Source organism: Acanthochromis polyacanthus, chromosome 7, assembly GCF_021347895.1.
Source record: "Acanthochromis polyacanthus isolate Apoly-LR-REF ecotype Palm Island chromosome 7, KAUST_Apoly_ChrSc, whole genome shotgun sequence".
Classification (NCBI taxonomy): domain Eukaryota; kingdom Metazoa; phylum Chordata; class Actinopteri; family Pomacentridae; genus Acanthochromis; species Acanthochromis polyacanthus.
The window spans coordinates 32118576-32140731 of record NC_067119.1 but is presented as its reverse complement, the minus strand read 5'-3'; the positions used below and the strand labels follow the sequence as shown (position 1 = coordinate 32140731).

The 22156-nt window shown below is 41.0% G+C and overlaps 1 protein-coding gene across 5 annotated transcripts; it reads right to left on the bottom strand.

Moving 5' to 3' along the window:
* Positions 1–2352: 2352 nt before the first annotated feature.
* On the bottom strand, positions 2353–18155 carry cdca2 (cell division cycle associated 2). 5 transcript variants are annotated; one of them, XM_051950311.1, is made up of 14 exons: positions 17890–18155; positions 17158–17350; positions 16727–16863; positions 13291–13456; positions 12748–12896; positions 11122–11251; positions 10014–10330; positions 9181–9232; positions 9006–9080; positions 7962–8098; positions 7722–7784; positions 7409–7501; positions 4144–4309; positions 2353–3976 (listed from the first exon to the last, which is right to left on the bottom strand). In XM_051950311.1, the coding sequence occupies exons 2-14, from the start codon at positions 17348–17350 to the stop codon at positions 3063–3065; spliced, it is 2592 nt and encodes an 863-aa protein (XP_051806271.1). In that variant the 5' UTR covers positions 17890–18155; the 3' UTR covers positions 2353–3062. The 5 variants fall into 5 exon arrangements, with proteins under 5 accessions (XP_051806271.1, XP_022068090.2, XP_051806272.1 ...); XM_022212398.2 differs by having other exon boundaries at positions 7409–7480; XM_051950312.1 differs by having other exon boundaries at positions 7409–7477.
* Positions 18156–22156: the final 4001 nt, after the last annotated feature.

Genomic DNA, 22156 nt, shown 5'->3' with positions numbered 1-22156 from the left:
ATGTCTTCTCTGTAATTTTTATACTTTACAAAGTCGTCCCATGGGTCGGATTAGACCCTCTGGTGGGCCAGTTTTGGCCCGTGGGTCGCATGTTTGACACCCCTGTTCTAGAGGAAGCATCAGTGTAGTTACATCTGCAACATTTTCTACTCATGAAAGGATTACTTTCATAGAAAAAAACTCAGACATCAGTTTTTAGGGGTTTAAGAAATGACCAGAGAGGGACTTTATGGACTTTTAGAAGCAGTTCAAAAGGCATTTATTAAAACCTCAACTGTGTTGAAGTCTCCCGACATAATTTTCAAAAATATCCCAAAGGACAGCCTCAGAAAGTCTGACGTTTAAATAGACGTTGGAACTCCAAGACCAAATTTTTGGGACAAAAAACAAACAAAACAAAAAAGACACCACACACTTTACAGACCACCATCTGTTATTCCCTGCTGTAGTTATAAGGCAAGCAAAGTTTAAAAAAGTAGAAGTTATCTAGTTCAAAATGACTGTTGGCTGGAATGGGTCAAGTACAGCTGTGACATTATAAAAGTGTTCATGTGCCTCTTACTCACGACATAACAGACTGTAAGATGGTGCATTTTTAAATAAAATGTGGGAAATCTTGTCTGAGGACTGTGTGCAGAGGCAGCTGTCTGAGGCAGGTTTGAGCCAGTCACAGCTGTAGCATGCAGACACACTGAGACAGCAAACCAAACTGAGTAGCTAGAGGCTCTCATGTTGTTGTCCTGCCTTTGTTTCACGGCCCTCCTCCTGCTGTCTTTAGCTCTGTAGGAGAGCTGTGCAGGGCTTAGAGATGGTGCCTCTGAGCATCAATAATAGAAAGCTCACAGCACTGAGCACAGAAAGGGTCGAGGCAGCGGGACAACTTAATACCATTCAGCTACTAATTAACTAATTGAAAGACCAAAGTCTCTAAATCTGGAAGTACAAATAACTGATTATGCCTCTTTGTGTCTGTACAGAAAGTGCTCATCCGTTTTAAAATGAGGCGTAAAATCAAGTGTACAGTGAGTGTGAAATCTCATGGCTCTGCCCCGTATTTGTCAATGAGCTCAATGCTCTCTTATTACTGACAGCAACAAGAGCCCATAAAGACCTGATTTATTGTTGGCCCTAACTCAGTTTTTTTTGTCTGAGTTGTAGGTGGTGAACCGAGCCCATAAGGTCAATCACATGAAGCTGTAAAGAGAGATGTAACCCACATTCATAAGGGCCGAGGGTAGAGGAGGACAGGGAGAAGAGGGAAAAGATATAGAGCAAGGGAGCTTCAGTGGAAAGAAATGGACTCCATTTTTGTAAGTCCTCCTCTCCAGCTGTCACCCCGCTCTCTGTCCCATGGGGGGTTGCCACGGTGACAGGAGGCCACATGTCTTGGGGGCGTCGTTTTGGTCAAAGGACCCCATTGTTCTTGCGTTAAGCCGTCTTCACTATGCCCGTCTGCCAGGGACAGGGGCTTCACACCCCTCACACACACACACACACTCTCTCCCGCGCGCTCTTCTCCACAGACAACACACCCAACACCCACTTGTGCAGAAGTGAAGCAGTTCGGCTGTATACTCAAACAATAAAACCACCGATTCACAAAACCACTGCAAGTTTTAAAATGGCATGGGGAAGTGGGTGTGAGGCCTGAAGTAATAACTTGGGCATGATGTAAAAAAATAAATAAATCTACATCAGCCTTAGGCGATTTTTGTTGAGCATGATCATCAATGAAGAAAACATTTGACACATCTAATAAATTATTTTCTCTGCTGGAGACATCAGTTCTTGTGACTTCTTTCATCTCCTCTTAGTTGATGTCTACAGTAGGAACTGGTTACATGCAACATCTAAAAGCCCCAGCAGATGGCAGCGTGGCCTCACTGCAGCTACACCGCACATCAGAGTACGACTGTCCATCCGTCTTCCGGTGGGAATTCAGACCTTGGCACACACTATGGAGCCAGAAACCTCTAGCGTCCTTCAGCCAAGTGACTCTGACTTGATGTAAAAGGAGGGAGTCAATTACCCAGTGATGGATAGATTACAGTCATGCATCATTCTGGGAGCCAATTTTCCAATGTGAACTGAATTTGAAACTCAATTTGTTACTGCTCTCTCCGTTCATCTCTGACAGATGGATGGAGGAAGTAAAGAGCAGCTGATTTGAATCTATAACTGGCTGAACCTGAGGTTAGAGGTCAACTTACTTCCAAGCATTTGGCTGTGTTCAAAATGTAGATCAGAATGGTAATTTACACAGCAATTCATTTGGCTATGCCAAAAGGTCCTATTTTATGCAAAAGGAAAGCTGCTGTACTTGAACTGAAGTGACCACACAGCTGGAACATCCCATTTGTGGCGACAATGGCCGTTTTATTATTTGGATGACTTCCTTCCAAATGAGTCTAAATCATCTGTTCAAATGAGCACATTTTGCTGGACTGTGTTGTCTTTACATAAAACCAAAGCATTTTCATCAGAAGCAGAAACTTTCAAAGTAGATTTAAACAGTCACTTAGAACATAGTAGCTCAACCGTTTGAATAAAACAAACCCCTGAAACCCAGTAATCACAAAGAAAGTGAAACATTTGAGCATATTATTTTGATTTCTGTGTGTAAAGCGTATTCTCTCCCTTCATTACTGTTCCATTACTTCAGTCCTGGCTGACATATGGTGAATGCAGTGCAGCCATCTTCATCTATCTACCAGAGTAGATATTGACTTGCAGATGCCTGATCCAGTGACTTTGGAGAGGCTGAAGATGTACTGTGATTACCAGCTGAGTGGTAGGGTATTGATTAGGAGGTGGTCAGCAGAGATGAGGGGGCTCTCAGTGCATTGACTGGTTTTGGTTAGTAGAGGGAAACCGGATACAAATTACTGGTCAGCTCTGATAATTCACAGAGAACAAAAGCATCAATATTGTAAAACAATCAGCCTATTCTTTCAAAAATCACTTCATTTTATTTTAAGAAAACAGGTCGGGATGCATGAAGGTGTAATGAATGTATTAGTTACCCCATTTTAATCTAAGTTCTTTCAGATAATCAGAGGAGCTCATGGGGTGGTTTGTGCCTCTTCAGGGAGTGAAGGGTGAGCAGGTAGAGCAGCACTGAGCCGTCGGCCTCGGGTCCTCCTGCGGGCCTCTCTATTGAAGTCTGGGGAGGTACGAGGCAGCCAGGCGAGTCCTGCACTGCCAGCGTGCTCGCCCTTGCTCTGATTCCTCAGGCTGCGGCGCACTGAGCGCTGCCCTCTAGTGGCAACAGGCTTGAACACATCATCAAAATTGAATTCAGCCTGCCAGGGGGCGAGCTCGATGTCGTGGACGGCTCCTTCCTCTGGGCTAACAGAGCTTGACTGAATGTTTCCCTGCTGGCTAGTTGCTTGCTCTCCCTGTCCCTTCTCCTCCCCTTCATGGCTGGTTTGGTGCTCCTCCAGGTGGTTCTGCTGCTCCTGTGGGACTGAGCTGTTTATGGTTTCTCTTTGTGTTGGTTGTGTGTTGTTGGATTCCTCAGTTGAAGGTGAGCAGTCTGAGGTGGGTGGATAACATTCTGATTTCTCATCTGAGTCAATGCAGGGAATATCTGCAAAAATCTGGCCGCAAAGTTCTTCAGTGTCAACATCTCCCTGTTCAGGCACAGTGTGTTTTGATGTGCTTCCCCTTGATACCTGAGGGCTTGTAGTGGTTTGCTCTTCACAGTGCTGCTCTGTTTTTGCTCCAGTCTGATCCTGAAGCTTCTCACTTGTCAGGCCACCATCAGCACCACTGACCTTCCTTTTCTTCAGCCCTCCTCTTCTCACCCTCGACCCAGACAGCCTCCTGCCTTTCCCCGTGGCATTTTCTTCATCAGAGTTGGAAGATGTGAAAGAATCTCGAGAAGCAGTTTCCAAGATTTTTGTCACGGCAAGGTCAGCAATGACTTGAGAGTCAGCAGCCATCTCAAGGTTTAGACAGGTCTCCTGATTTGGGTCTGTTGGGAGATACGAGGACAAAAACAATCTCAGGAGAATGACTCTGGCTGCTACGCTCCAAAGGTTTTAACTTAAACAAACAAATCATGGTGACTGGTAGCCACAGAGTTTGACTCATTGTATGCTATGAAAAAAATTATACAAAATTATAATAGAAATATTTTACCTGTGACTCTCTTAGAGAGAGTCTGCTGTGCTGCTGGAGACTGACTGATGAATGACAATCTCTCCGTGATGGGACTCAGAGTGGGGTTCTTGGAGGCATAAGCACGTGAACCATACAGGGAGCGATCCACGTCCCTGTTCCAGCGACGAGCCGCTGTGGAGGTCATCTGTAGAATGAGGTTTAAAAAAGTTTCTACTGTCATAGAATTTAATTTGTTAGCTGGCCAGCATCCATTTATGATATGAGATGCAGAGTAATTATTTTTTGTACATCTAAATCAATACCAACACTGATTATCTAGAGATGTTATACTGAATTGATTGTTGGAGACTTTTTGACTTTCCTCAACAAGTAAATAAACACTTGTTTTAGTGGAGAGTTTGTCACTCTGAGAATCAGATTCATTCATTAATATTCAGCTCATAGTGATAATTACATTATAACAGAAGTCACAATGAGTCTTTGTTGCACATGTTGTTAGGGGAAATCTCTTATTAATGAGTGTGTTTATATTTATCATGTATCAAGACAAACCCACTGAGATATACCATTTCATTTATGAGAGGGTATTAAATAACGCCATCATGGTCTGATACTTCAGGTCCCATTTGAATGAAGAAGAAAAGAAACTACAATGCTAGTAAGGCAGGAGTTGCAAACTCAGTAGTAGTGTAGTAGTGATGTGAGCAGAGAGCAACGAGGGGTGAATTTATTAGAAACGATGCGTCACACTGCAGGACGAGATAAACTTCCCCCCACAATGATGCACATAGTTGCATGAGAAGTGCAGCTCTTGTGACTCTTTGGCTGTAAGTAACTGCAATAGTCTCATTTATTAATTCATCTTGTGGAAATGGGTATGAATAATATATTTAGTGGTAAGTCTATATTTTTCTTCCTGTCAACAAATCTGCCACAGAAAACAGCGGACAGCATGTGTGCCATTTCTCCTGTTTGACTACTGTTTGCAAAAACATGTGTTATGCTTATTCGGACAGATTGTTTTAAACTTCAGTTGTTTTTAACACTTTGAGTGTTCAGTAGGAAGAATTGGACTTAGGGCTGAGTGCTACAGACAGGCGAGGTAAGTTGGAAAGTTGAATGATGAACTAGTACTATGTTTTTTAAGGGGATTTGTTGACAAAGAAAATATTAAATATTAGCTGCCTTATCCGAGAACATGACTGTGGGGGTCATGATATGCTAGGGGTATAACAACACAAAACTTAGGAGTGATGCCTTGGTTTTAAGACCCCGGCTTATCCATTTTTTTTTTTTACTGCAGCAGAGAAACTGAAATGCATAAAATACTATTTTGTCATATACTTTGAAAAATGGAAACCTTCAACAGTGGCTAATAGGCTATAATTCATACTGTAGCAGTTAAGGCACTCAAAAGCCGGCATACTTTGAGGAAAGAAAAATAACACAAATGTCAGTAATGATTCAGAAGAGTCTGACCTGCACAGTTTCAAACATAACATGAATAAAACTTAATAATGGCCAATTCTGATGTTATTTAGCTTTAGAAATGCACAAAGTACTGCAGCCTTTTCTCCTGTTTTCATCACTGAGGACAGCCATCTACATCTGAACAAGCTTTACTGCAATTCGACCAACCACAGGCTTTTTGCTTGTGCTCGGCCGTCTTGTGTTCAACTCCACATGGTGGCTGGATGACTGATTAAAATGTGTAGCATGTGCTAACACATACAACATTAATAAAAGCTGCAGTGTTTGAAGAAATTGCAAGCTATCACCTGCTACTGAGAGAAAACTGGTCAGAAGGGTTAAGAGTCAACCGAGAACCACCAAAAAGCAGATCTGCCAAGAATTAGAAGCTGCTGGAACACAGGTGTCAGTGTCCATGGTCAAGTGTGTTTTGCATTGCCATGGACTGAGAAGCTGCCTTGCAAGAAGGAAGTCCTTGCTCCAAAAGCGACATCTTAAGGCTCAACTGAAGTTTGCTGCTGATCACAGGGACAAAGAGAAGACCTTCTGGAGGAAAGTTCTGTGGTCAGACGAAACAAAAATCGAGCCATTTGGCCACAATGCCGAGCAATATGTTTGGAGGAGAAAAGGTGAGGCCTTTGACCCCAAGAACACCATGCCTCCCGTCAAGCACGGTGGTGGTAGTATTATGCTGTGGAGTTGTTTTGCTGCCCATGGAACTGGTGCTTTACAGAGAGTAAATGGGATAATGAAGAAGGAGGATTACCTTCAAATTCTTCAAGATAACCTAAAATGATCAGCCCGAAGGTTGGGTCTTGGCCACAGCTGGGTGTTCCAACAGGACAATGACCCCAAACACACATCAAAAGTGGTAATGGAATGGCTAAATCAGGCTAGAATTAAGGTTTTAGAATGGCCTTACCAAAGTCCTGACTTAAACCCCATTGAAAACATGTGGACAGTGCTGAAGAAACAAGTCCATGTCAGAAAGCCAACAAATTTAACTGAACTGCACCGATTCTGTCAAGAGGAGCGGTCAAAGATTCAACCAGAAGTTTGCCAGAAGCTTGTGGATGGCTACCAAAAGCGTCTAATTAAAGTGAAAATGGCCGAGGGACGTGTAACCAAATATTAGCGTTGCTGTATGTATATTTTTGACCCAGCAGATTTGGTCACTTTCTCTGTTAACCCATAATAAAGTCATAAAAGAACCAAACTTCATGAATGTTTTTTGTGACAAAGAAGTATCTGTTTCAATCACTCTATCAGAGAAAAATCAGAGTTGTAGAAATAACTGGAAACTCAAGAGAGCCATGACATTATGTTCTTTACAAGTGTATGTAAACTTTTGACCTCGACTGTAAATATACTATTCTGACAGTAATTCTTTGGATCACAGGGCGTACCGATCCAAGGATGTCTAGTTCTGAATAATTTGCGACAAAAAGATGTACTGTAACACCTCTACAACAGAGCAGTGAAGAAACATTCTATTATTTTGCCTTGTCAAACTGGTATAGACCATTATCTGTGAGAGCAGTGTAGCCTCTGTAATCCAACACAACATGGCACAACGGTATGAATGAATTTAAGATTTGATATTTCCTACTATTTGCTGGTGAGAAATTATTGACCTGTGACGGAAACTCTAAGAAATAAAAAACACACATCTTCTCCTTAACTCAAGCAAAGTAAGTTGCAGCCAGATTGTGTAACTATCAACTCCATGACTGCCTTTCAGAAAAACATGTCCACAGAGCCCTAAGTGAAGTGAGGTACAGAGAAATCAAACGAGCAGACTCAGTCATCTCACCTTCATCTTCCCAGAGGCTGACTTGGCAGCAGACCGTGTCGACCTCTTCACAGGTTCACTCTCCTCTGGCTGCTGGGGGAACAGACAGTTGGCCTGAGGATACATTACATAGATGGTCTCTTTGCCACGCTCTCTCACACATATAAAGTGAAAATTCCCAAACATGATTAAGTTCAGATGCAGTGGAATTAAACAGCAGATTAGATGGGAATATGTTATGACCCCTAAATTATTAAAGAAGACTATCTTGTCTGGTAAATGAAGATTTCTACAAGTGTGATCAAGCTGAGAGCAGTTTGTGGTAATAGCAGACCTTTCTTTTTCTGCTGCTGGAGCGAGTTAAAGCCTCCGTAGTAGCTTCCTGTGCTGGTTGTGGCTGCAATTAGAGAAATTCAGATGTTCTTGGTAAATGAAATTTCCCCATATTTCTATGGAGGATAGAAAAAAATACATTTTGCCTGAGTGTTGTATTTTTTACTTGTAAAGCATCCTTTGACCCCACAATGACATTCCCAAGAAAGTAAATTAAAAGCAATTAAAAACTGTTTTAGACCTTTTTTCTTCTGTTAGTGGATTGGGCTGGAGTTGGAGCTTCAGCTTCTGCTTCAGGCTGTTTCCCCTCCTCTGGATGGGATGCAGGCTCATCCAGGACATCCATCTGGGAGGTTGTGCTGGGTTTGGTGTCAGATTCTGAAGAAAGATCTACAGTGTTAACGGTACAATGGCAACTGTTTGAGACTTCAACAGTAGGCGATACTAATTTGGACTGTGTGGCTTAAGGGACAATTGGTAAATTAACAAAGGCTAAAAACATACACTATCGTTCAAAAGTTTGACGTCACTTAGAAATGTCCATATTTTTGTCCTCTTTTCTTTGTATTATCACTGCTCTTTTGCATTAATCTGCCACTGAGCAACAAATGCCTTCACTTGAACCGATAACCTCTGGTTATTTTTGTTGCATCCAGCTGACTCTAGAAGCTGGATCATAACAGAAGATAACATTAAATCAATCACAAATACAGTCTAGACATTGTTAATGTGGTAAATGACTATTCTAGCTGGAAATGGCTGATTTAATGGAATATCTCCATAGAGGTACAGAGGAACATTTCCAGCGACCATCACTCCTGTGTTCTAATGCTACATTGTATTAGCTAATGGTGTTGAAAGACTAACTGATGATTAGAAAACCCTTTGTGCAATTACAATAGCACATAAATAAAAGTGTGAGTTTTTATGGAAAACATGAAATTGACTGGATGACCCCAAACTTTTGAACAGTAGTGTATGATTCACAGAAGCTGATACAGCTGAATCCAACAAATAATGAACTGTATGTGCAACAATTCATTCTGACTTCCCTGAATTTACCAATTTCTACTTTCATAGAGTGGCTTGTCTTTTTAATCTAAGTTCAAAATGAGAATCCTGACCAGACTGAGCCACACACAGCCAACTTAAATTTCAGTTCTGGCAAGCCGTAGCGTTTAACGCACTCAGATTTGTCAGGAGACAGTGAAGGGTGCAGCAGTAGAGAGATGAAGTAGTAACAGTAGGTCACAATGAAAAGGGAAAAACTATGACAGCCATTTACCTGTCACAATCTGAGAAAGAGACTCCTCATAGAAAGCAGTGTTCAAATTCAACGGCTGGGTAACCCACGTACATTCTGAAAGGCAACAAATGAAAAGAGCTGTTATCATAAAGAAGCAAATTCCACTGGAGACACTAAGGTACTCTCTCAGGGTTAATAAAATGTAATAATCAACCTGCATCACTTGTACCTGCAGAGTCAGCCTCCTCCATTGAAGGAAAAACAATCTAAGAAAAAAAAAACACAACATTGTTCAGTGCAGACTATAATATTTAAAGTCTAGACAAGATAGTGTATCATATCTTGCTATTACAGAGATAGATAGCAGATAAACACATTTACATTGCAGCTAAATAAATTTGGGGAAAATACTGTGATTTGATTTGAGATATAATTCTTTTAAGTTTAGCTTCAGTTCAGTATTCACTATGTGATAGATTTAAAACGTGATGGGCACTGCTACAAGACACCATCCAAAATGTGACTGTAACACAAGGAGGACGACAGGAATGTGTAAAGCCACCGATAGGACAGTTCAAACCTTGGGTCAGACGTGATGCAAAATGTAAATACATTTAAATAACACAAGGTTTATGTTAGTTGAACTACAGTCTTCAGCCTAAAACATGAACAATGGGCAGCATCCCTGAACGTTTCAGTTCACTCAAATTAAATAAAATTTGTTGCAGCATTAATGTCATTATTAAATGTCACACTCTGTGTATTCTAAGTTGCAGCTATGGTGATTTGTTAGCTGCATTGTTACAAATTGTGATTCTGATCTGAATAATTGATCAGCCCTAATTGAGGTCTGTCAGCATGTACATAATAACAACATTTTGGATGTTCGAGTCCAAGATTGTAGGTGACAGTCCTTCGATCATCCAGGCTGTATTAATGGAAACCCTTGCTATGGTAACTACAATTATATGACAAGCAGCGTCCAAACATCATCCTACAATCACACCAATATTGCCATTAATGAAACAATCCTGGCATTCTGTCTACCTTTCCATCCTTCTCCTCAGTCTCCTCTCCCTCAGATGGCATTCTGCAGTTACGAGGCATCGCAAACTCAGGGGAGGCACCAAACACAGTGGGGCTGCTGAGGTCTGGCTGAGATTCATTCCTCTGCGGCGTCTTCAGCACCGAGCGCAGCTGCAAGCCCTCGCCTGGTGTGGGTGCTCGGGCTGGCATGCCCCCTTTCTGTAATGGGGTACTGGGAGGCAGGTTCTTATCAAAGAACTCAGGAGACAGGGGACCTCCAAAGCGAACCTGCTTCTTCTTCTTCTTCACTGTGGGCGTCCCAGTGGAGTCTTTCTCACCTGCATGATAGTAAATCCTTAAATGTACAAATACTGAATATTCCCTGCTCTTATTACACTATGCTATGCAGTGTATGACACGCTCTGAACAAAATTCCGTTGTTAAATTTATTGACAATAACAATTAAGGATCGAATTGAACTGAACTATGACTAAGACAGAAAGAAAATCTACATTGCTCTGTATATACGATTCTTTCTTTTTATGAAACAATATCAAAACAAGTTGTATAGATGTATGGTTTCTAAAAAGTCTCATGTCAAATAAAACAGAAAATAGTAAAAAGGAAATGCAAATAATCAGTTGGAGCATGTTTTTTATGCCATCAGGATTTAACAAATCAAGCTGAGACAGTGTAACTATGTCTTCAACATTTAAGGATTACCTACTTGCATTTCATGAAGCTTATAATGTTCCAATGAATTTGAAACAGTTACAGCATTTTCACACAAATACACTTTTATACCAATACTGGGACAGCTGAACTTGCCATTCTGAGTACAGTGCTAATGAGTGATGGGTACTTGTCCATTCATCTGATATCAGCCAACTATTTCAAACTCACAGCACATGTAGCTAAAACACACACGGCATTCTCCAACACAAAAAAAAAAAAAACCTCAAGAACAGCTGAACATACATTTCTTCTGTGAAAACACAACAATGCAGCCTAGTGGACTAAGCTAACCTGAAACAAGCATAACACTGTGCACTCAGCCTCAAAGGCAAGGCTAAACTAAGATGAAAGGCCAGATACTGTAGCAAAGCCACAGAGAGCAGTGTGTGTTTACCTGTAGGCTTCATCTCAGACAGAGAAGGGAGAGACGGGATGATGAAGTGGGAGTAATGCTGGGGCGGTGAAGCAGCTGCAGGATTATCAGCCAGTGGTCGGCTGGGGCTTTGGAGTTCAAAGACACCATCCTGTTAAGTGAGAATATATGAGATCCTTTATTCTGTTGGACTGTAGTTCAAGGAGCTTTACAGAACATGTTAAGTGAACGACATTTGCATTTTATCCAACATCACCATACATTTCAAACATAAAATCTTAAAGGGCACTGGAGTGTGAAATGATCTTAATAAATCCAACTAATCAGCTCACAGTCGGTGTGCTTTGCATTTTTTTTTCTTTGCAATTTTTAAAACTGATCCACAACTGATCAGTAGAGCAGGAAGTACTCGGTAAGAATAAGCTGTAGTTCAACACAACAAATACTCTCCAAAATGGCTATGGAAAAGATGAGAGGCTGAGGCTGTTACATGTTGGATGAAAGTCAGAACAGCAATGTAGGAGTGGAAAAAAAACACTTCAAACCAGACACCGGACACAGTAACATCTGTAAATATGAAGCTCCATTTCTAGTTGCCTGCATGACCACACGTTGAGGGCTTTAAAGCAAGACAGCACTTGGCTCAGCGAGGAGTCTAACACACGTGTGGCTCAGCTCTAAAACAGGGTACCACTATCACAGGTCTGCCTGGTTGCACCTGCTGTGTGGGTGCAGATGAGACACATTTGATTGCTCCTCTGCACCATGTTGCAACAGAAGTGTGTTACACTGAGTCAGAGGACAAGCTTAATTCAGAAAATTGTGTCTTGGTTAATTAACATTACATTTTGCATCACTTCAGTTTGGCAGCTTAAAAATTCCTCATGAATCTGGTTACAGCAGCTCACTATGGAGTGTGAATCAGAATCAGAAATCATGGTAAAGACAATGTGATGCTCAATTAACATTATCCAGCCAGCCATGACTGGACAGCACAATCAGTGAAAGTCTGCAACACTTTTCCCCAGCTTTTGCCATGTTGGCATGTGTGTTACAGATGAGTCCTAACCTGATGGTTCTTAGAAGGGGAGCAGGCATTGAGTTTAAAGTTAACATGAAGGGGAGGAGAAATAAGCATAGTCTGAGCCTGGTCTACAGTCTACCTTGATGTTGGTTGTTGTGTCACAACTAGCATCCTGGGTTCTTCATCCACCTGTGGACAAGGCTAATGAATTCCCACTGTTTTCATTCTACTGTGATGTACTACAGCAGCAGGAACACTGCTGCAGATGGGTAAACACTGTGTCTTTTAGTGCTTAGAATAATACAGAAGCCTTGGAACTCGATAATGCATGTTACAGAATACAGAGTAGAAGCTCAGAGTCTACAAACCAAAGACCAAAAAAAATTCAATAACAAATAAATAAAAGCTAATAGCCAGCACTTGTACAAACATCACAAACTTGGGTTTGTTTGTTTTTCTCTTTTCAGAGGCTTGCATAAAATATAGTTTAGCATTGAAATCTAGTCCTCATAGAAGTAAAAATAATCGGCAGATTCAATGGAAGCCAAGTACAGAGAGGTAAAAACCTTTTAGTTAAATTATTTACGGCAGTCAAGTAAGTGAGTGAGTCAGAGTGAGTGTACCTCCTGCTCCTTCAAACTGGAGTGAGGGATAGGAGTGCTGGCCTCTTTAATCTCTACACTGCAGCTGTCGAGGGGGCCCAGACGCCTCCTCTTGCTGGGTGTGGGCATCATTGGTGGGTTGTTCTCCTTCCCTCCACGGCTGTTCCCATCTGAGAGGGGAGAAAACAGCCATCAAAACGACATATTATATAAACATACAAAAAAACTGGGACTTCCTGACATCTCAGTGAAATAAAAATAAAATATCACATATCAAATAAACATATCAGAAAAAACTCAGCTTGGGAAAAAAAAAAGATCAAAGAAGGGGAGATAAAGTCTCACTACAGCAACAAACAGCTCAGAAACTGGCCCATTTAAGGGGATGACCAGGCTCTGAAGAAACGACTGCTGCAAGATGTTGTCACAGTCAGGCTTATACTGTGCAATGCATTAATCCACTGCTTTTGAACGGTGCCTCCAGACATCATAAAGAAATTCTACTGGCGTAGATCCTCGCTGAGAAATGAAACTATTAATCCTGTGGCAATGAGGCAGCCTCACCAGACAGATAATCTCTTGTCTTGATGCATCCTCCAGTGTTGCTGTCCTGCGTTGGCATTGGATCACAGGCGTCACTCTCCTCCACATCCATCAGGCTCTGGAAGGAGGCCATCTTCTGCCTCAGAGTGGAGGCGACCCGGGGAAGGAAGGGGCTACTTCTGACAAGCTGAGAGTTGAGACAGCAAAAATAAACATATTTGCTCAGTGATGCAGCTTGACAGGTCATAGACTTCTGAAATTACAAAAGTGGTATTACTGAAAGGCAGCCCATCTATCACATACTCCTTCCACACACAATCCAGGAGTGTTACGGTTTGCTTGGCTGAGCATCATCTAACAGGAAAGTCACAGCAAGCCACATGATTGAGAATAGTCTGTCATTACCATTCACCCTAATAGGATACTTTGCTTTGCTCTGTGTTCTGGTGCAAAGTCTATCCCTTTAGTATTAGACTCACCCCATGCTGACTTGAGAATTGGTCATTTTCAAAGCGGAACAAAGAACCCAAAGTCCGCAGAAAATTCTTCAACCACTTTGGCAACATATTGCAGCTCTCAACTGTCCACTATTTGCTCACTGAGTTCCAAACATGCATGGCGTTTGCCAGTTTTTTTCCCCCTTTGAATCCTTTGCACATTTGAGCTTGTGAGCAGACTTGGTCCACAGACTTAGTTTTTCAGCGCCCACCTCCTGTCGTCCATGGTAAGAAATGAGAAACACGCTAGATCTTCGAGCTGCAGTAGGCAGAAATCTGGAAAAGGCCCCTCCTACCACATGTGCACTTCAGATACATAAAGACAGTCAAGCTTAAACCCAACATTCATTTATAGCTTCATCTGGGATGCAAATCTCTCTTTCCGGAGTAAAAGTCTTCCATGGAACCCACTGGGCCACTACATTGTAGTTTTACTGCAGACTTTGTTGCAGTTCATACCATTTCACCAGCTCTGAGTGAAAAGACCTGCAATGGGCTAAGATTTTCATCACAGGCTAGACTTTCTAATACCAGAAAATGGAGCCAAGAGTGGGTGCAGAAGTCTAGCTTCCTCTCAGACCACTTAAAAAGCATCAATGAATGCTATCGTTCTTTGGAGACTTACAAATTGAGGACACTGTGACTGACATGCTCTCTCTTAAGATGAAAACTAATAACATTTACTAGAGGACTCTCAGGAATACTTGATGTAAGTGTTGGATAATGAAATATTGAGTGAGGTATCAATTTAATGAGTTCTCGGTTGGTTGTTACTTTATATTATTACAAAAAGCAGTGATATATTGTGCTACATGTTAATATATTCAACTTGACAGAGGAAAAAGGGATTTAAACATTATTACACTTTCATTTGGTTTGGCCTCTCTCTGCATTGATCTTTCAAGGCTTGTTTTGTGAAGATAATATAGCCCCTTTCAGGCATACACCCTCCTCCATTAATCTGGCAGCAATTTCACCTTTTGCTCTCAAGTCTGAATAAGCACCCTGCTCACTTCTTGCACAAAAGTAAGAACACCAGTCTTACTAAGGGGTATTTAGTACATTCACTTTCAGCATTGAGGTCTCATGAATGCAATCACACTAATGTATGGGCACGCACAACATCATGAAGCGCTGATGTAAGACTTGTTCATATTAAGAGTGATTACCAGCACAACAGTGTAGGAAGTGGAACCTGAGGAGCTGTGTCCTGTGCTTGAATAGATTTAGAGACAAAAGAAAATATATTACAAAAATGGCTGGAAATCGGTCCAATGTTGAGCTCTCCCTTCATGCTAAATGTGAGAAAATGTAAAGCAATGATGGACAGCTTTGTAGAAGTCTGTCATATCTAAATTCTGTCACTTTTAACAGTGGGAAAAAGAAGCAATGTTATGTCCTCCATGTCTGAAAAGGGCTAATTATTTGGATCAACCTGTGTATTCACTCACACTATTATTTTTGTTAAAGACAAGGCACAAAGAGCCCAGTTACATAAAAGGAATGCACAGTCACATTCACAGTTAACTGTGTGAATGTAAACATTTCCACTTCCAAGATGATCATGACATAAAAACTGAATCTAACTGAAGATATTTCCAATAAGACACGGGCTGCCGACCAATGGAATGGAGTTTAATATAAGATCATGTGAATGTGAACTGAGTCACATTTATTGACATATACACAAGTACGGTTCAGTTAAGGTTTGCATGTTGATTTCAGTTATTGCTTAGTAATAATGTACATTAAATAGCACAGGCTAATTGATTTAAAAAAAAAGTGAAGTGTGTTTTTGTAGAACGTTTCTGCTTCAATCATCCACATTTGGCAGGCCGCCAAACTTGTCAGTGTCACTGTAAGCCCTTGTACATAATACTGCTTTCTTCACCATCATTTCCCGGAAGTCATTCTGTCATTCAAACTGCATTGTTACAGCGGGAGCTCCATCATTTTTGGTTTTGCTCAGCTCATTTGCTGCATTATGCTAATGTTGATGCACAAAGCGACCATTGACGATATTGAATTTGTTTTGATAGTGCTTCACACAGCAGCTCAGGGTTTCAGTAAATAGCAGCAATCCTACATAAGCAGCTGCATGTTACATGTGTTAGACAAGTTGGACGTAACAGCTTGTCTTCTGTCAGGTCATATGTTAATGTTATTGATGCCGATGTGAAGTTCCACAATGTGTGCTTACGGGGGGCTCTGTTAACATACAGAGTAACTGATATCTAATATGTTAATACGGTGTGAGGTTCATCTGAAGTCTCCTAGTGAGGCTGGATTTATTTTTTTTGATAACAGTGCACTGTACATAAATAAATATTCAATCCTATGGCGAGTTCTTCTGTTTTGTTTGTATCTCCCAATAAACTGTGTCTGATCTTCAAAGTAACTTACATAAAATGAGAGCAACCTGAGAAAACACTGAATACCAGTTTGATAAATCTGTCCTGAAGCAAAAAGGTTATCCGATAATAACTGTGAGTAAGAAACTACCAAAACACCAAACAGAATCGATAAGTGGTTGCTGCTGGACCAGACACATCCAGGATTACTACCAGCTCTGGTGCATCAGATCATCTCTGGAATAGACCGTTTTTAGCAGCAGGAGGCTGACTAAAAGGCCTCATAAGTGGCTCATTAAGCTAAAATCAAAAGGAACTCCAGAGAAGCTGAGAAAGAAACTGACTGAAATATCAGTCAGTCTGGGAAGGGATACAAAGTTCTAAGGCTTTGGGATGTTGCACATCCACAGAGAGGACATTATCTACAAATGGCCGCTACTTGTTTGAAGATCTGACACCGCTTAGTGTGAGATACACACAAAGCAGGAGAAAAAAAGCAGGAGAAAAAAAGTGGGGGGCGGGGGGGTGTCAAATACTTTTTCACAGCATGTAGATGTGGTATGACAGTCCTAGTGTGTGGCTAGCTGTGCAGCCTGAGAAACACCTCACCTCTGGAGTTTGGGTGGTTGGTGGAGTCTTCATTCTCTGTTGTGCCACGAAGCGGATGAGCGAATTGGTCTCTGGAGAGCCACGGACACCAATGTTGGACCTCCGCCTTGCTTTTATTTGTGCTAGACGGGACTTATCTGGAGCAAGATGTAGGAGAACACTGCCTCAATAACACTTTATTGCTAGCTTATATAAAAATATAGACTATGTCTTGAGAAATATCATCTCTGGTTACATGCAACAGTGGTGCTTTCTTGAGTATATTTAGATCGATTAAAAGCGAGTATTAGAGTTTATAACAAACTCTGTGGCATATACTGCATCTAGTTTTTCCAATTGCCTCTACCATTGAGCAAGTGAAACCCTCTCTTTGTTGACAGCCATGTACAAGCAACAGCAACTTGGCACCTAATAAACAACAGTCCTCTCACCTTTGCGATCTGATGATGAGGCTGGGGTAAAACTCTGGACAGAGATTCCAAACTCAGAAGGTGTGAGTCCAGAGAAGTTCAAGGGGGGTAACGATTCATTTAAAATGGAGGGGGCTGCCTCTTCTGAGGAAGACAGCATCTTCTCCTTCTGCTCCCCATTAGGACCTGCAGTGTTCATCTCTACTGTGGCCATCTGCATTGATAATACGAGTAGACGTTATAAGTCCAGAGCAGGTGAACCACGAGGAAGTGTACGGTGATAATACATGTTACTACGGATGACAAGAGACGGCTGAGCAGTCACGTGTATTTCCATAACATAAAAGAGCTTGTGTGTAAACCATAACAACTTGGATTTAACATGTTGTCTGAACAAAACTTCATTCGAAAGTCCACAAAGCTACAAAAAACAAGGTTCCCTGACATTAGCCGTATGCTAACACATTTAGCTAAGTACTATTGGTAAACATAAGGAAGCATGCTAACTCTAAGGTAGGTTAACACACTTCACAACAAATGAGCTTGTTTAATGAATAGCTGACCTAAACAGTACTGGGGAGCACTTTATCGCTTCTACCTGCGACCCTACATTATTATTGTTGACCAACTCGGAAAAACAAAACTAAGACAAGTGTTAATTGACGCTAGTTTGTAAGGCACCTCTCTCTCCACATTAGACGTTAGCAACTGTACTGTTAATGATATTGGACTGCCATCACCAGTCACACTTACCTTGTAAATTTAAGTGAAATAATATGGACGTCTGCCCTTAAAACATATGTAAAAATGTGAGTATAAAAAACGCAACTGGGAAATTAATATACGTCCATATAAAACAAAAAGAGAAGCAGAGAGCGATTCAAATCACCCTCCACACCGGAGCGAGCGGCTGCGTAAGGATCCCTCCGCGAAAAAGTCAACACCACTCATACGCAACACTTAAATAACCTAAAAAAAACATGCATTGTAGTATAGACTCGCTTTAAAAAAACGTGTAAAAAAGCGAAATTAACCGCCACAGTTGTTAAAATGTTGATGATAACGGAGCAACTGTATCGACCGGAGGGACTAACTTCCGTATTTTAGAATGCTTGAAAAAGACCGGAACTTATTTAATATGAATTGTCCAATAGAAGTGACAGATCGAATAACACGTGACCAACCAAAAGTCCAAAACAGAAAGCAGATTAAATCCAAGTGCATAAAATCAATTCTTCATTTTTTAGATTTAGATTTATGCAGAGCCCAGATGCTTCTTTCAGAGGCATTGATGAAGAACCCAAATCAATCATGAAAAAAAAATCCAAAGCGTTTTTTTCCCTTTTTTTTTTCTGTAGTGATCCAGCTGGATCATATACAGTTCCCCTGACTATAGGGCCCCATCTGCTGTGGCTGTCTCCAAACCAAACAGCTGGAGTTTGACTGCATCCCTCTCTCAGACTGTTGGTTGAAAGCTCCAGAAACACCAGATCCTGCATTTCCCATAAAATAAATAAATAACAACATATTTTCATCAGATTCTCTTCCTTGGTAAGTGGCTTCTTAAATTGTTGGAAGTTATGTAGGACTGTGTACTGTACTGTACTTACTCCCTTTAACACACACAACAGAGATGTGGGCTTTGGACCACAACAGAATGGGAATATAGGGCCCTTGTGTCTGCATCTTTTCTTCTTGGTTTTTATTGGTGAAATTGTGGTAAATAAAAGCTTTGATGTTACATTGGTTGTACTGCAAACAACTCCCAGCATAAACCAAGATTAATAACAGCAATTAATAATGCATTTAACCACGTATTACCATATATTCATGTGGTTTGCAGTGGTTTCAAAGGAGGCTTAGTGAGCCCAAACAAACGTGTAAGCCCAAACAAGTGGGTGAAGCGTGGTCTACTGTTGAAAAGCCAAGTAAGCCCTCCCCACAAACAAACAATCTTAAACACACACACACAACTTCGCCTTTTGTGAGGTTTCTGAGTCTGTGGTGCAGCTGAGTACACCAAGATCAGATGCGACTGTGAGCCTCTTTCCACAGCTGGGGCAGCCGACCACATGAAGCGTGTGCCCTTCTTCTGTTGACACCAGCCGAGGATGTGCAATTTGATGGAAGCTTCGCTGCTGTTGCTGTTGTTGTGTGGCACAGGTTGGGGACATGAAACAACTCTTGACAGTCAACGGTGAAATACCTACGTACATGCACGAGTTCCTGTCCAGAATAAGATTTTTTCAGATTTGAAAAGCTGTTAGTCTTGTTTGGAATTCAAAACCTTTAACTGCAAAAATTTGCAGGTGCCCATTTCTTATCATTGACTATTTGATAACAAAATGGGAGTTATGCTGTTTTGCACTGACCTTTTCTACTTTAAAGATGTGTAGCTTTGATTATGCTTTATAGGTTTAATTTTGTCACAGAAAATATGTTGTAGGATGATTCCAGAGGATCATTTGTCAACAGTGTCAATAGTTTAGAGTTAATTAACAAAAGGTGCAAGTTACTTTAACACTATCATAAGAAGAAAATACATTTTCATTGCGTTTTGTATGTTTTAGATACTTGGAAGTGAAAAATAAAAGCTGTGAAAATATGAAGATACTGTTATCTACCATTCTTCAAGCTCATTTTGACTAGATGACCTCCCAGGTCGACAGGTAAAGATAATTTTGATCAGTTTCTCTGCTTAAATTAGGTAACAGTAGTTGTGGAATTACGTATTTGCACAATCCTGGCCGCTCACTGACTGAGTCACTCAAAATGAGCACAGTCTGCCAGGTTTATTTATTCACTAGAGCTGCTGCTGCAAACTCTAAAATGTCTCATGAGCCAGGAGAAAAGAATATCAGATGTTGTGCTGCTGGTTGCAAGAGTGAACACAAGACATCTGATGCAATCCCAGCATCTGAAGAACTGAGGACCCAGTGGTTTATTTTAATTCTTGACTGCAATGTTCTCACAATGGCAGGGATCTCCAGCACATTGTGGGGCTAGCGTGGCTAACGTTACCATTAGTTTGTTTTGATATGACCACAGATCAGAACTCTGTTGAAGCTGTAATGCATTCAGAGACAGTGGAAGTGTTATGCCCCTGAAAAAGGGGAGAAATAATCACAGCAGTAATTCAGTGTGAAATTTCCACGATATGCAGTTTACTGTAATGATGAAAACTCCCAGAGAAAGTGGGAGGAGACAAAAGCAATCAATCTCCGACTAACCGACTGAGGTGCACATGTAGAGCACAGATCTTAAGATTAATAACTTTAACAATAATGCACACAATGTGAATTCAACAATACTCTTATAACATTTTTACCCCTTTTAACACAATTGCTTACCTGTTTTAACACTTTCTTTAACCACAGTCTGAAACAGTTTTATCATCATCTGTTTTTAACCCTAATGCCATAAATTATGTATTTACCACATGATAATATTATTTCCATTTAACCTGTCATACACATCCATCCATCCATTCTCTATACACCGCTCTATCCTCACTAGGGTCGCGGGGGGTGCTGGAGTCTATCCCAGCTGACTCGGGCGAAGGCAGGGGACACCCTGGACAGGTCGCCAGTCTGTCACAGGGCTACATATACAGACAAACAATCACTCTCACATTCACACCTACGGACAATTTAGAATTATCAATTAGCCTCAGCATATTTTTGGACTGTGGGAGGAAGCCGGAGTGCCTGGAGAAAACTCACGCATGCACAGGGAGAACATGCAAACTCCATGCAGAAAGATCCCAGGCCCAAGCCGGGATTTGAACCAGGAACCTTCTTGCTGGAAGGCAAAAGTGCTAACCACTACTCCACTGTGCAGCCCATCATATACACAGTGTTCTGAAAAAAAATAACTGTTTATTACAGATTCTTCTAATGAATATTCTAACCTATCTCAGTAGTTGCAAGTGTGATTTGAAACCAATTGAACTGTATTGGTAGTTGCTCCTCAGCACACCATAAACTCAACAGGTGTTTAATTCTGTCTGCTTCTCTCCTGCTCTTTGTGCTCACATACTGTATTTTAATAGAGCCAAGTTACCAGTAAAGTTATTCTCATTTATGTATTTTTCTGATTGTGTTGTCAGACAACTGAAAGACTATGAAACACTGGCCCACTAATGCTACATGCTAACTGGCAGTCCCTTCAGAGCCATTTCCAGTTTGTGGCTCTGCACTACTAAACTACTGATGTCATCTGACAAAGTCACAAAGCACATGAGCTGAAAAAAAACCTGTGTTGTCAATTCAAAATGTAAAATGACAGCTTAGAGAAAAAGTTAGAAGCAACACAATGTCCTGGTCTAACATATTTATTGATGTCTCTGTCAGTAGCTGTGTTTTCCAATGTGCTGCTCTGCTCTGGCAATGAGCAGAACCGATGCAGAGAGAGTCTTCTTCCTGAAGAGGACATGGACAGCAGAAGCTCTGCTGCATTTGAAGTTACATACACTGAAACAGCCCATTTAAATCAATGCTAAACTAGTAGTTATACAGTCACAGTGAAATTAACCATCCTTGCAGTGTTTTGAGTAGAAAATTCGAAGACCCATTCTGAGGACATGCAAGACTTAAATAAATTTGTCAATAAGGGGCACAGTATGTGACCTTTAAATCAGTGGTTCATAACCACCACAATCCAGTTGGATGAGCTCAAGTAATGCTTCCTGACTCCACAAATGTGCTTGTCTGAATTAAAAAATTAAATTTGGTGTCATTTAATACTGTTTGCGGATATTGTTACTTTCTCTCTTTGTTAATTTTTAGAATCATGTTTGTATTTGTCCTTTACCTCTTTGAATGGCAGAAGGTGGATGTTTCAATCATTTATCCAGGCCTTTTTGCTGGAATAATAGTCTTTATGCGTTCTCACTCTCAACACTTTTAGATGTTACACTTGACTTTGTTGTCACAATAAATATATTTATCCTCATACTACGTCGAAATCCTATTCTATTTAACTTGTAAACTCAGATATGCGGACACCTTTTGTTAAAAAT

What these genes read in the sequence shown, in the direction of transcription:
- cdca2 (XM_051950311.1), bottom strand. Translation starts at nt 17,350, where the DNA reads ATGGCCACAGTAGAGATGAACACTGCAGGTCCTAATGGGGAGCAGAAG. An exon ending in CCAGTTTGAAGGAGCAGGAG is followed by an intron (nt 11,252 to 12,747) that starts GTACACTCACTC and finishes CTCACTTAACAG; the next exon opens with GATGGTGTCTTTGAACTCCA. An exon ending in TGCAGGTACAAGTGATGCAG is followed by an intron (nt 9,081 to 9,180) that starts GTTGATTATTAC and finishes GTTGCCTTTCAG; the next exon opens with AATGTACGTGGGTTACCCAG.